General features: G+C 42.8%; 1 protein-coding gene across 5 annotated transcripts in view; it reads left to right on the forward strand.

Annotated features, from left to right (window-relative positions):
• The window catches only part of LOC147112031 (testis-specific gene 10 protein-like), a 112,970-nt gene that overhangs the window by 40,682 nt on the left and 59,931 nt on the right, over positions 1 to 12,357 (forward strand). For all 5 annotated transcript variants that reach the window (XM_085999497.1, XM_085999496.1, XM_085999495.1 and 2 more), the window contains one exon: positions 5,170 to 5,325. In XM_085999497.1, coding sequence (XP_085855623.1) covers positions 5,170 to 5,325 — 156 coding nt within the window. The remainder of the gene's footprint in view (positions 1 to 5,169; positions 5,326 to 12,357) is intronic.

Raw genomic sequence — 12,357 nt, forward strand, 5'->3', positions numbered from 1 at the left:
CCGTTAACAATATCAGCTAGCATGGGGGTCAGGAACGGAAGTTGGGTGGTCAGCAGTTCCATGGGAATAGAGTCAAGAGTGCAGGAGGTGGGTCTCGTGGACAAGGTGAGCTCGGAGAACGCATGAAGGGAAATAGGAGAGAAAGTAGAGAAAGATGCAAGGGGAAGGGAGGGATGCTGCAGAGGCAGCTGAACAGATGATCTCAATCTTAATGACAAAGAAGTCCATGAGCTTCTCGCACTTGTAGTTGGAGGTGAGGGTGGAAGGGGCCAGGGAGGGGAGTTTAAGCAGATGCTGGTAGTGGAGAAAAGAAGCCAGAGTTATTTAGCATTCCAGGATGGTCCTGGAGTAGTGAACAGTTTTGGCAAAGGAGAGCAGGGCTCGATAGTGCTTGATTTGGTCCAGCCAGATCTGGCAATGAATGCCTAAACCAGTTATCAGCCATATACAATTAAGTCGGCACCCCCTGAACTTACGGAGTGAAGATGGGGGCTATTCTAGGAGGGATAACCAGGGTAGGAGAGAGTAGGGGTTTTGCTTGGGACAAGGGCATCAAAGGCAGAGGTGAGGGTGTGATTGAGAAAATAGATAGCTGCAGAAGTATCATGGCGAACGGAGGGCGAAACGCTAGACAGTTGGGAGTTTGAAAGTGCTGTTGTAAATGACTTGTAAGAGAATTTTTTCTGGGGGCTGATGCAGAAGGGGGAAGGGGGGGATGTGAGTGGTGAGGGATACAAGAAGGGATCAGAAATTACCTTGTCTATGATTGAGACGATGGGGAGAGAGAGGCAACCTGAGATGGCAAGGTTGAGAAGGTGGCCCTGAATATGGGTAGGAGAATTTATACGGAGGGTGAAGTTAAGCAAGGACTGGAGGGTAGTGATCTCAGAGGAGCGAGGATATGGTGAATTGAGAGGTTGAAATCACCGAGGACAAGGAATCGCTTGGTGCAGAGGCTGAGGGAGGAAAAGAGTTAAGTAGATAGTGATAATATGGTAACATAGTAATGTTGTGGTTCGGTAAAAATGATTGGTTCATCAAGCCTACCTTACAAGCCACACAGCAGCTTCCTTAATGTGATTCTGGAACCATAGCTATACTGTATATCCCAACATTTTATTTGCTTTCTTCACCTCCTATGACCATTGAACCAATAGTTTTAATGACTTATCCACCAAAGCTCCCAGATCTCTCTCTTGCTCTGGTATTTCAAGACCAGTGCAATTTAATATGTAATCCAAACTTGTGCTTTTACTTAATCTCATGACATAAAGCTTATCTGTGTTGACCTCCAGCAGCTACCTCTCTGCCCATTGGCATAGCCTGTTCAGATCCCATTGAATTGTTGTACATCAGTTAGCATCATTGACCACTGCACCTAATTTGGCTTCATCCAAAGACTTTTGACACCTTGGACAATGTTCCAACCTCAATAATTTATATTAAAAATTCTAAACAACAACAAGCCCAACATCGATTCTGTTGCACTCCACTGGTATTTGGTTTCCACTCTGACACCCCCCCACACACACCACTCTCCTTTGTTTTCTACAGTTCCTTTGAATACTTCGCCTTCTATCCCATGGGCATACATGCTTTAAATGTCTATTATTTAAGACAGTCTTAAATGCCCTTCTGAAATACAGATTCATAGTTATAGCCTGAGAGATATGGTCTGTATTATTTATCAGCCAATTAAAAAGGATCAGAATTACTGTAAACAGATTTATTATTCACCCAAAGCACACTATTTCTCAGATTATCTTGTGCATAAGGTCATGTCTCAGTTCATAGGAAGCGTGTGCTTGCCTGTGAATGTAGTCCATTGTGCTGGGAACGAGAAAAAGCACCTGAAGACCATCATATAACAACATGATTTCAATAGATTGCAGCTTTTCTCAATCTCAAAGGCTTTTCAATCAACCGTGGAACTTTGTGGTTGTTGCTGACCGACATGGGTATGCCAGCAAAGGATCTGCGAATGCATCAATTGTAGTGCAGTGATGCACCACAAACAGTACTCTTGTTGAAAAACAAGTGACCACTGTTACTTATATTAAGTTAAGTTTTCTCAAGGATGCATTATGGTCCTAGAAATCTTCTTTGGACAGTCGTGGAATCACATTAGTGATGCCTTTATCACTGAACTATATGGTGCTGGTGATAAGGGATTTTTTTTTTTACTGAAAATGAATAGCATTATTCAGAGACTCCAAGCTGTCAGTACAAAGAAACTGCCAAGTTTGGAATAAGAATCAATTGGATTAAGATGAAAAGTATGGGCTGTATTTTGTGAATGGAGGCGAGTTGGAGGCGGGACTGCTGCTTGTCGTGTCAATGTCTCGCCTCCATCCTCGCCTGACCAACCAGAGGGCTTTTCCCCTGATTGACCTCCCCTGCGGGCTCAGCAAGCCAATTAGGGAAGAAGTCACTGACAGATCATGTCAGCATCAGACGTGCTGTCAAGACTTCTTGAAGAAGAAATGACGGCGTTTGACAGCTCTGAAGCTGTCAAACACTGACATTCTCTTTAGCTTGACGAGTCTTTGTGGTGAAGACTCAACAAACATTGAAAATAAGTAAATTTCAGATGTCTGATGGATCGGAGGGTCCTGAAATTGACATGGTGGATGTCCGCTCTCCTGATCCAGCGTGGCTAAAGGCTGTAGAAGGGAAAAAAGGTAAGTGAACACTTTTTTAAACTAATCACTCACCTTGCATACTTGCCACTCCACACTTGCACCCATCACTCACCTCTACACCTTACTTCCAGGTGCCTCCGACCACCGCAGACCTACTCCACGTCTCCTCCAACCCGGTGGGGTTCTTTGAGGTCAGGAAGCCTTCACCTGTGAAGGTAAAATGGCACTAATCCTTTTTTCTGCCTGTTAACTACCTGTTAACAGGCAGTTAAAAGGATTAAAAATCTTTCCCGCCTTCAGGAGACGGGACCCGAAGCTGCACATCTTCCCGCCTCCTGGCAAGTGGGCACGGAGGCGGGATGGGGGCGGGTTTGCCATCCGCCCCCATTTTCTCCGATTTTACGGGCTGTCCCGCCTCCATGCCCGCCTCCTTGGGGCTTGGAAAATCCAGCCCTATGTGTTCCCATTGGTGGACTCCAATAGCTGCTTGTTTGCAAATCGGAAATAACACCATCGACTATGATCAGTTTATCTATCTTGGGAGCAATTGTCACTGTTTGAGCTTTCTTTCCAATACCTTTTCCTTGTAAATGGTTTGACAATAGTTTCAGTAAGCAGACTGAGGGGTAGAAATTGGTGTAACATGGACGCAAAGTCTGAAAGCGGGCCCAGACCAAAATCTACTCCAAGTCTCTTATCAACTGTAACATGCATCTTTATTCACTGCTGTAGTTGTGCTAATGTTGTCCAGATCTAATAATTAACCCCATAATCATGTGAACTACTTACTGAAGTCATAAGAAATAGGAGCAGGAGTAAACCATACGGACCCTCGAGCCTGCTCCGCCATTCAATACGATCATGGCAGATCTTCGACCTCTACTCCACTTTCCGCCCTATCTCCGTATCCTTTGATTCCCCTAGAGTCCAAAAATCTATCTATTTAAGAACTATATAAGTCAACTGTCTTCTGGGTGATAGAGAAACATCATACTTTTCAAATTTATCCAAGCCAAACTAATGTTCCAGATTTATTTGCAGTAAAATGTTACATCGAAACTAAAAAAGACATGAGCAAAATACTAAGCAGCACAATATTTAAATAAGCAAACTGGAATCCGTCTAGAAGAGCTTTCTCTATACAGCTTCTTTGGATGCATGAGCAGTCTGCTCTTTCCTTGGTACACAGTCCGCAGTCTTTTGGGATGAGATGTATGAGCCGCACGAGCTTTGATACGATGTCGTCAGAACTAAAGAAAACTTTTGAAACAGTCAGGCAAATGCAATCTTCACAACACATTGGAAGAAAAAATGGACAACATACGTTTTCCATGAATTGTGTTAAAATAGTTAAAGATGAAATTGAAAACTATCTAGGTGCCTTTGTAAACTCGATGAACAAAATTTCCAAGCAATGTAGAGCAGCAATAGAATATTGAACCAGAGAAAGTCATGATCAAACTGTACATCTTTATGCACTTTATTATGTTTATGTTAATGTATTACAAGCCAAATGAATGTTGAATGTTTAAATGTCTTAATCTAAATGTACACTCTCGGGAGCCGCAAGCCTACATTTCGTTGTACTGCACTTGTGCACTAACAATGACAATAAAGTTGATTATTATTATTATTATTATTATTCAGTGTTCACAGACTCCTAGACTGCATTCCCAGGGCTCCCTGATCCCAGAAATGCCTATAATTGTTCCCCGATCCTGGGACGTTGCTTCCCAATGCTCTCAGAATGCAGGATTGATCACCTAGTGATTCCACGTCCTGGGAGCTGTCCCAGTGTTCCCCAAACCCAATCTGCAGTGTTCCTGGAACTTAGGAACAGTTTCTCGGTGCTCCCAGACCCTGGGGTTCTACCCCTCCCCAAATTACTGCTAGACCTTGAGACCTGATCCCAGATTCCAAGGATGCCCGCAAAGCTGATCGATCAGTATCCCTGATAATACTACTTGGCATAACAGGACTGTTCTTATATAACTTCTGCATCACTGTAAACAATGCCTGGGAGACCTGCTAGTAATGTATTAAAGGTTTTGCATTTACGCTTCCTGTAGTATCTCACACTTGTCATGATTTCCATCATCCTTTTCTGTTCCATTAATGTGTGTGATTTGTTTATACCAGAATGGTTATTGGCACTTCTTAGATTGACTCAAATGGAAGTGTGCTGTTTGCCGTCAATTTCCTGAGATCAGCTCATTAGCATACAGATTAGGACTGGTACAAAGTGTGCAGATGTGGTGGGAGTGAATAATTGTATGTAAGTGAAATTTAAATGGATGGGGGCAATTAAATAAGTATAACAATAAGGTGACACTAATTCCAAAAGCCTTTGAAGGACCTTAAAGGGTATCTATAACTATTATCAACCTTTGTGTATTTATATACCAATTGGATTGATTTCTGAAAGAGCTCCAAAATGTAATGTAGTAACACTCATGCAGGAAGTGTTGTTCATTTACCTGGCTTACTTAAGATTGGTTCAACTTTCATGTCAATTTTTTAAAATTAGGGAGGAAGCTATGAATCTGAGCTCATATGCGTTATCAAAGAGCGTGATGATCTTCAAGCCATGTTAAGTAAATATGAATGGCACATGGCAGAAGTTCAGGCAAATGTCAAAGTTTTAACTGCAGAAAGAGACCAAAGCAAACTCCTTTATGAGCAGGTAAGCAATGGCATTTTTTGTGTTTTCATTGTATTTTGTGATTTATGTTTTAATCTTTTTACTTGGTGTCTATTTTTATATGCAGGATCAAACTCTTCTGTAACTTGTTGCTGTACTTCAATGGAAAACGTGTTCTGTAACTCCTGAAGTACATTTTTTCTTCCTTGGGTATGGTTCCGCAGTCAAAACTTGTCCTCCGGTGCCTCATCCAAGTGACAAATTTCTTGTTATGTATGAGCCTTGATGATGATCCTTAGCAGCCAATTTGAGATTGGAGCATTACAGCCGAGCCTGCTCCTATCTTCACCTGACATCCACACATAGAAATACAGTCAATCTTCACTATAACAAACCATGTCAGGACCGGCTGAAATGATCTGGCTGTTCACTATGGTAGAGTTTGGCGATTTACTGCATTAGATAAATGAAGTAACGGCCAGGTTGAATTGAACATTATATTTTTTAACAGAATAAAATTTACAGCATAGATTGCTTAATATTATTTGTGCTTTTCTCAATGAACACTGTTTCTGTCTTCTTAACCAGTCCAAAAAGTTCCTCAGTTGCAGGTAATGACTGTGTGAAACTTCACACCCTTGTCACCAGAAGTTTTTACATCCTCTCTGACTCCATGTCACTGATTCATAATGTCCACATTGCTCACAGTTGCTTGTGTGGGGGCTTGGTATTCTCTAAATTTAATTTCCTGTAATTTTGTTCCTGAAATTCCCAGTGTATCGCAATCCTCTCTAACAGATAGTAATCTCCTTCTTTTGACCACCATTTTCTGCAGATCATTCAGCATGTTTAAAGCAGTTGACAAAACACGTTTCAACACCTGTTCCCATGCTTTGCGTGTGAAGAATATGGCTTGCTGGATATTTTTATCTCTATCCATGCACTCTATCATCTGCCTCAGTAGGAACTTTCTTTACCAAAATTTGAAGTACGGAATAATACCCTGGTTCATGGGCTGTAGAACACTTGATACATTGAGAGGGTGGGGGGGGGGGAGGGGAGAGAAAGTGCACGGTAACTGCTTCAAGATGTTGACTTTTGGATGTGTAGGGACATTGTTGATGAAAAGTAGCACTTTATGTTGCATTTTTTTGTCCAGCGATCTGACCCATTCAGTACAGATGTCTCCGGTCATCCAGGCTTTTTTGTTATTCCTGTACATTATCAGCAGCATCTTTACATTTTTAGTAAGTTAAACTGTCTGTACAGCAATGCACACGGTGTCCATAATAAAACAGGGGAGCTGGAGGCAATCATACGTTGCGAGGAACCAGACATAGTAGGGATTACTGAGACATGGCTACAGAAAAATCAGGATTTGGAATTAAACATTGAAGCATTTAAGATAGGGAGGGAAAAAGGGGAGGTGGAGTAGCTGTACTTATTAGGGATAATGGCAGTAGAAAAAAGTGAAGCAGATATCAGCAAGACAAAAATAGAATCCATATGGATAGCGATAAGAAAATAATAAAGGATCAATCACACTAATAGGCATAGTCTACAGACGACCTAATAGTGGAAGGGAGGTGGAGGAAGAAATATGTAGACAAATTAGGGAAATGAGTAAAAAACATAGAATAATAATCATGGAGGATTTCAACTACCCCGATATTAATTGGACAGAAGAGGTAGGTAAAGGGGATAAGGGAATGGAGTTCCTATAATGTGTACAGGACTCCTTTCCAACCCAATATGTAAAAAACCCAACAAGTGAGGATTCGATATTGGATCTAGTAATGGGGAATGAACCAGAGCAGATAAGAAAAGCAAAGGTAAGGGAACATACAGGCAATAGTGACTATAATATAATATGCTTTAAGATGATAATTGAGAAGGACATAAGTATGATGAAAACCAGGTTAATAGATTGGAGAAAAGCTGATTTTGAGGGGCTGAGAATAGAACTTGGGGGGGTGGGGGTGGGAAATGGGCAACAATATTGGCAAACAACGATGTAGAACAGCAATGGGAAACATTGCGAGGAGAGATTGTGTCGATTGGGCTTATACTCACTGGAGTTTAGAAGATTGAGAGGGGATCTCATCGAAACCTATAAAATTCTGTCAGGTCTGGACAGACTAGATGCAGAAAGGATGTTTCTGATGGCCGGGGAGTCCAGAACCAGGGGTCATAGTCTAAGGATAAGGGGTAAGCCATTTAGGACTGAAATTAGGAGGAATTTCTTCACCCAGAGAGTGGTGAACCTGTGGAATTCTCTGCCACAGAGGGCAGTGGAGGCCAGTTTATTAAATATATTCAAGAAAGAGTTGGATATATTTCTTGAGGCTAAAGGGATCAAGGGATATGGGGAGAAGGCAGGGACTGAATTTGGATGATCAGCCATGATCTCATTGAATGGCGGAGCAGGCTCGAAGGGCCGAATGGCCTACTCCTGCTCCTATCTTCTATGTTTCTATGTTTCTATTTAAAACGGTGTTCAACAGTGTGCAGGAAAAATATATTCCGCTAAAAGGAAAGAACAAACTAAACAATAATGAGACTCCATGGATGAATAAAGCCATAAGAGAACAATTGAGGGCAAGGAAAGAGGCATACATTAAGTACACAAACAGCAGGGGAGTGCATGATAAGAGAGAATATGAAAAGATTAGGAGAAAAGTCAAAAAACAATTAGGGATGGCATTAAATTATCAAGGAACATAAAACAAAATAGTGAAGTATTTTATAGGCACATCAATAAAAAAAGGAAGGTTGGGTTGGGAATAGGGCCATTAAGGGACAGTCAGGATAATACCACAGGTAACGATAGAGAGATGGCAGAAATATTAAATAATGATTTTGCTTCAGTATTTACCAGGGAGATAGAACGGGTGGACATGCTATTGGATGATGAGATTAGTAATGAGATAAGTGCATTTAAAATTACAGGGGATATATTAAATAAACTAATCAAACTCATAGAGGATAAAACCCCTGGTCCAGATGGATTGCATCCACGCATTTTAAAAGAATCTAGAAGAGATAGCAGAGACATTACTACGCATATTTAATAATTTGTTAGAAAAAGGTATAGTGCCAGTGGACTGGCGGATAGCTAACGTAATACCGATATTTAAGAAGGGGTATAGAACATGTCCAAGGAATTATAGACCAGTCAGCTTAACCTCGGTGGTAGGAAAAATAATGGAAACCCTACTAAAGGAGAAAATAGAAGAACATCTAGAAACCAAAAATATAATAATGAATAGTCAACATGGATTTCAAAAGGGAATGTCATGCTTGACCAACCTTATTGAATTTTTTGAAGAGGTAACAGAGAGAGTAGACAATGGTAATGCAGTAGATGTAATTTATCTGGATTTTCAAAAGGCCTTCGATAAGGTACCCCATAATAGACTGATGAACAAGGTCAGAGAATGCGGAGTCAGGGGACAAGTAGCAGTGGCTGGCTTCAGGACAGAAAGCAGAGTAAAGAGTAGCTATTCACAGTGGCAGAAGGTGGGCAGTGGTGTTCCACAAGGATCAGTGCTGGGACCACTGTTGTTCACAATTTATATTAACGATTTAGACTTTGGAATCAAAAACACAATTTCTAAATTTGCGGATGATACCAAATTGGGCGGAATAGTCAATACTGAGGAGGACTGCAACAAGTTACAGGAGGACATTAATAAACTTGCAAAATGGGCATATAATTGGCAAATGAAGCTCAACACAGTAAATGTGTGGTATTACATTTTGGTAGGAAGAATAGGGAGGTCACTTATCACTTGGAGGGTGCGAGTCTAGGTGGGGTAGAGGAAGAAAGGGATCTCGGAGTACAAATACACAAATCACTAAAAGTTGCACCACAGTTTAGCAAGGCCATAAAAAAGCAAACGGGTTTATTTCTAAAGGTATAGAATTGAAAAGTAGGGAAGTTATGCTAAACCTGTATTGAACCTTGGTTAGACCACACTTGGAGTACTGTGTACAGTTCTGGTCACCATATTATAAAAAGGATATAGAGGCACTGGAGAGGGTGCAGAGCAGACTTACAAGGAGGATACCAGAAATGCGAGGGTATACATATCAGGAAAGGATGAACAGGCTGGGTCTCTTTTCTCTTGAAAAAGAAGGCTGAGGGGTGACCTAATAGAGGTCTTCAAAATCATGAACATTTTTGATAGAGTGGATACAGAGAGAATGTTTCCACTTGTGGGGTAGAGTGTAACTAGAGGCCATCAATATAAGAGAGTCACCAAGAAATCCAATAGGGAATTCAGAAGAAACTTCTTTACCCAAAGAGTGGTGAGAATGTGGAACTCGCTACCACAGGGAGTGGTTGAAGTGAATAGTATAGATGCATTTAAGGGGAGGCTGGACAAGCTTATGAGGGAAAAGGGAATAGAGGGTTATGCTGATCGAGTTAGATAAGGAAAGACGGGAAGAGGTTTGTGTGGAGTGTAAACGCCGGCACGGACTGGTTGGGCCGAATGGCCTGTTTCTGTGCCGTATATACTATGTAATCCTATGTAAAGCACCTGGGATTCGCTGCTTTACTAATGAAAAAAGGGGCAGATGATCAGTTCCATCCCTGTTTCCTCCTAGTAGAAGAGTAACTCCATGTTTGATTTGTTGAGTGTGAGCACAGGCATCATCAGCATTGGCCAGAGTTTTATTGGGAAAGAGCTGATAACAAAGCCCAGTTTCATTGATGTTATAAATGTCTCTTGGACTATAGTTCTGTATAGTGATGAAAAAACATCCGTCAGCCATGTGGTCGTCACCTCCATGTCAGCTCCACCCTTTTTGCTGGCAATTGTCTTAAATTTTAAATCATGCTGCTGCTTAAAGAAATCCAGACATCCATTTGAACATTTGAAGTTTTCGATGCCATGAATAACAGGCACATTTTTTAGCCTTTGCGCGTAACACATCGAACAACAGGTTACATTCTCTGGCTGTTTTAAATCAGCGATAGATAGACTGCTACATCAAGATCTTTATGAGTCGTAGTATGGATTTGTTTTCTCTGGATCTGCGTTTCATCTCCGACAATAGCAGACTTGATTTTTCCCGTTAGCACGGTTGTAACCGTGCTCTTTGCTAAGCTGAGTTCTTTGCAGATTGTGGCAAAAAAGTTTTGTTTTAAGAGGCAAAGACGATGGGGTCGATTTTCTGCCAGCTGTTGGGCGGCTTTCCAGGCGGCCGGGGGCCGAAAATCGCCGAAAAAGCGGGTTGCGACCCCTCCCCCCCCGCCTGATTCCCCGCCCCATCCGAATTTCGGACCGCCGTTTCTCCGCGACCCGCTTCAGTCCCGGCCGCCGCTGGCGGGACTGGTCGTTGGAACATTAATGACCAATAATTACCTTGTTGAAGTAGATTTTCTGGGGCCGTTGCGAATTTGGGGCTTTCCCCACCTGAAACACGCCTGCGGGGAACCCCGCTGATGAGACCTGGCGTGAAGCTTGCTGGCTTGCTTGCTTGCAGCTGCAGGTCAATCGGAGAAGCTGCGATTTAAAGGGACAGCACTTGTATGTTGAAGGACCTTGTTGTTGCAGGTTTGGGGCTACTTCTTCAAGGCTTAGGGAAGAGGACCTCCCTGTGGGCCCTAACCCCATCCAATAATGCCTGCAGTGAAGCCTCGTTGAATTTGGAGGCAGCTCGGGGTCTGGCACTGGCCACAGCTGCTGCAGGCTCCTCTGCCATCCTGTATGGTTCGTTTGGAAGCCTTCAGAGGATGCAGTGCTTGCTATGGACCTTGAAAGCACCACGAATGATGATCTCATACTGTGGGGATTTCTGACTCGAATTGGACAATTAGCAAGGCTTCCCACATGCTGGGAATTAATTGGCCACTTGAGGGAAAATTGCGTAGAGCTGACTGACACTTTTTTGTGTGTGTCAGAAACCCCACATTTGGGGAAACCCGACCATTTCCCACACAAGCCGAAAATCGGGGCCGATATCTTACTCGGCACCTTCAGGCATGTTGCTTGGCTGCAGTTGCCTTGTTGCTGTTATGGAGTGAGTTCCAGGATGTTGACCCAGCGACGATGAAGGAACGGCGATATACTTCCAAGTCAGGATGGTGTGTAACTTGGAGGGGAACTTGGAGGTGGTGGTGTTCCCATGCGCCTGCTGCCCTTGTCCTTCTAGGTGGTAGAGGTCGCGGGTTTGGGAGGTGTTACTGAAGAAGGCTTGGTTATTTGTAGCAGTGCATCTTGTAGATGGTACACATTGCAGCCACGGTATGCCAGTGGTGGAGGGAGTGAATGTTTAAGGTGGTGGATGGGGTGCCAATCAAGCGGGCTGCTTTGTCCTGGATGGTGTTGACCTTCTTGAGTGTTGTTAGAGCTGCACTCATCCAGGCAAGTGGAGAGTATTCCATCACACTCCTGACTTGTGCCTTGTAGATGGTGGAAAGGCTTTGGGGAGTCAGGAGGTGAGACACTCGCCGCAGGATACCCAGCCTCTGACCTGCTCTTGTTGTCACAGTCTTTATGTGTCTGGTCCAGTTAACTTTCTGGTCAATGGTGACCCCAGAATGTTGATGGTGGGGGATTCGCCGATGGTAATGCCGTTGAATGTCAAGGGGCGGTGGTTAGACTCTCGCTTGCTGGAGATAGTCATTGTGTGGCACGAATGTTACCTGCCACTTATCAGCCCAAGCCTGAATGTCGTCCAGGTCTTGTTGCATGTGGGCATGGACTGCTTCATTATTTGAGGAGTTGTGAATGGCACTGAACACTGCAGTCATCAGCAGGAGATTGCCATATCACATTGGAAGTGTGACCGCCAAACTAAAGGAATAATCTAATAAACTTGTCTTGAAGGATTTACTTTTGATGAGGAAGATGTGGATGCTAGCTCAAAGTGCAAATAAGGCACTCTTCCTTTGGTTTACGTAGTAGTGGAAATTTGAACCATCCCACAAAAGAAAGCACTGGAGCTCAACAAGGCATTGAATGGAGGTTCAAAGTTCACAGACGGCTTAGGACGCCTAGAGAGATGGAAAAAAAATCAATGTTGAATCGTCCAAATTTGGGTATAAATGAAGCACAGAGAAGC

This window comes from Somniosus microcephalus, chromosome 10, assembly GCF_052327205.1.
Source record: "Somniosus microcephalus isolate GS21.2 chromosome 10, FLI_Smic_1.0, whole genome shotgun sequence".
In the NCBI taxonomy this organism is placed as follows: Eukaryota; Metazoa; Chordata; class Chondrichthyes; order Squaliformes; family Somniosidae; genus Somniosus; species Somniosus microcephalus.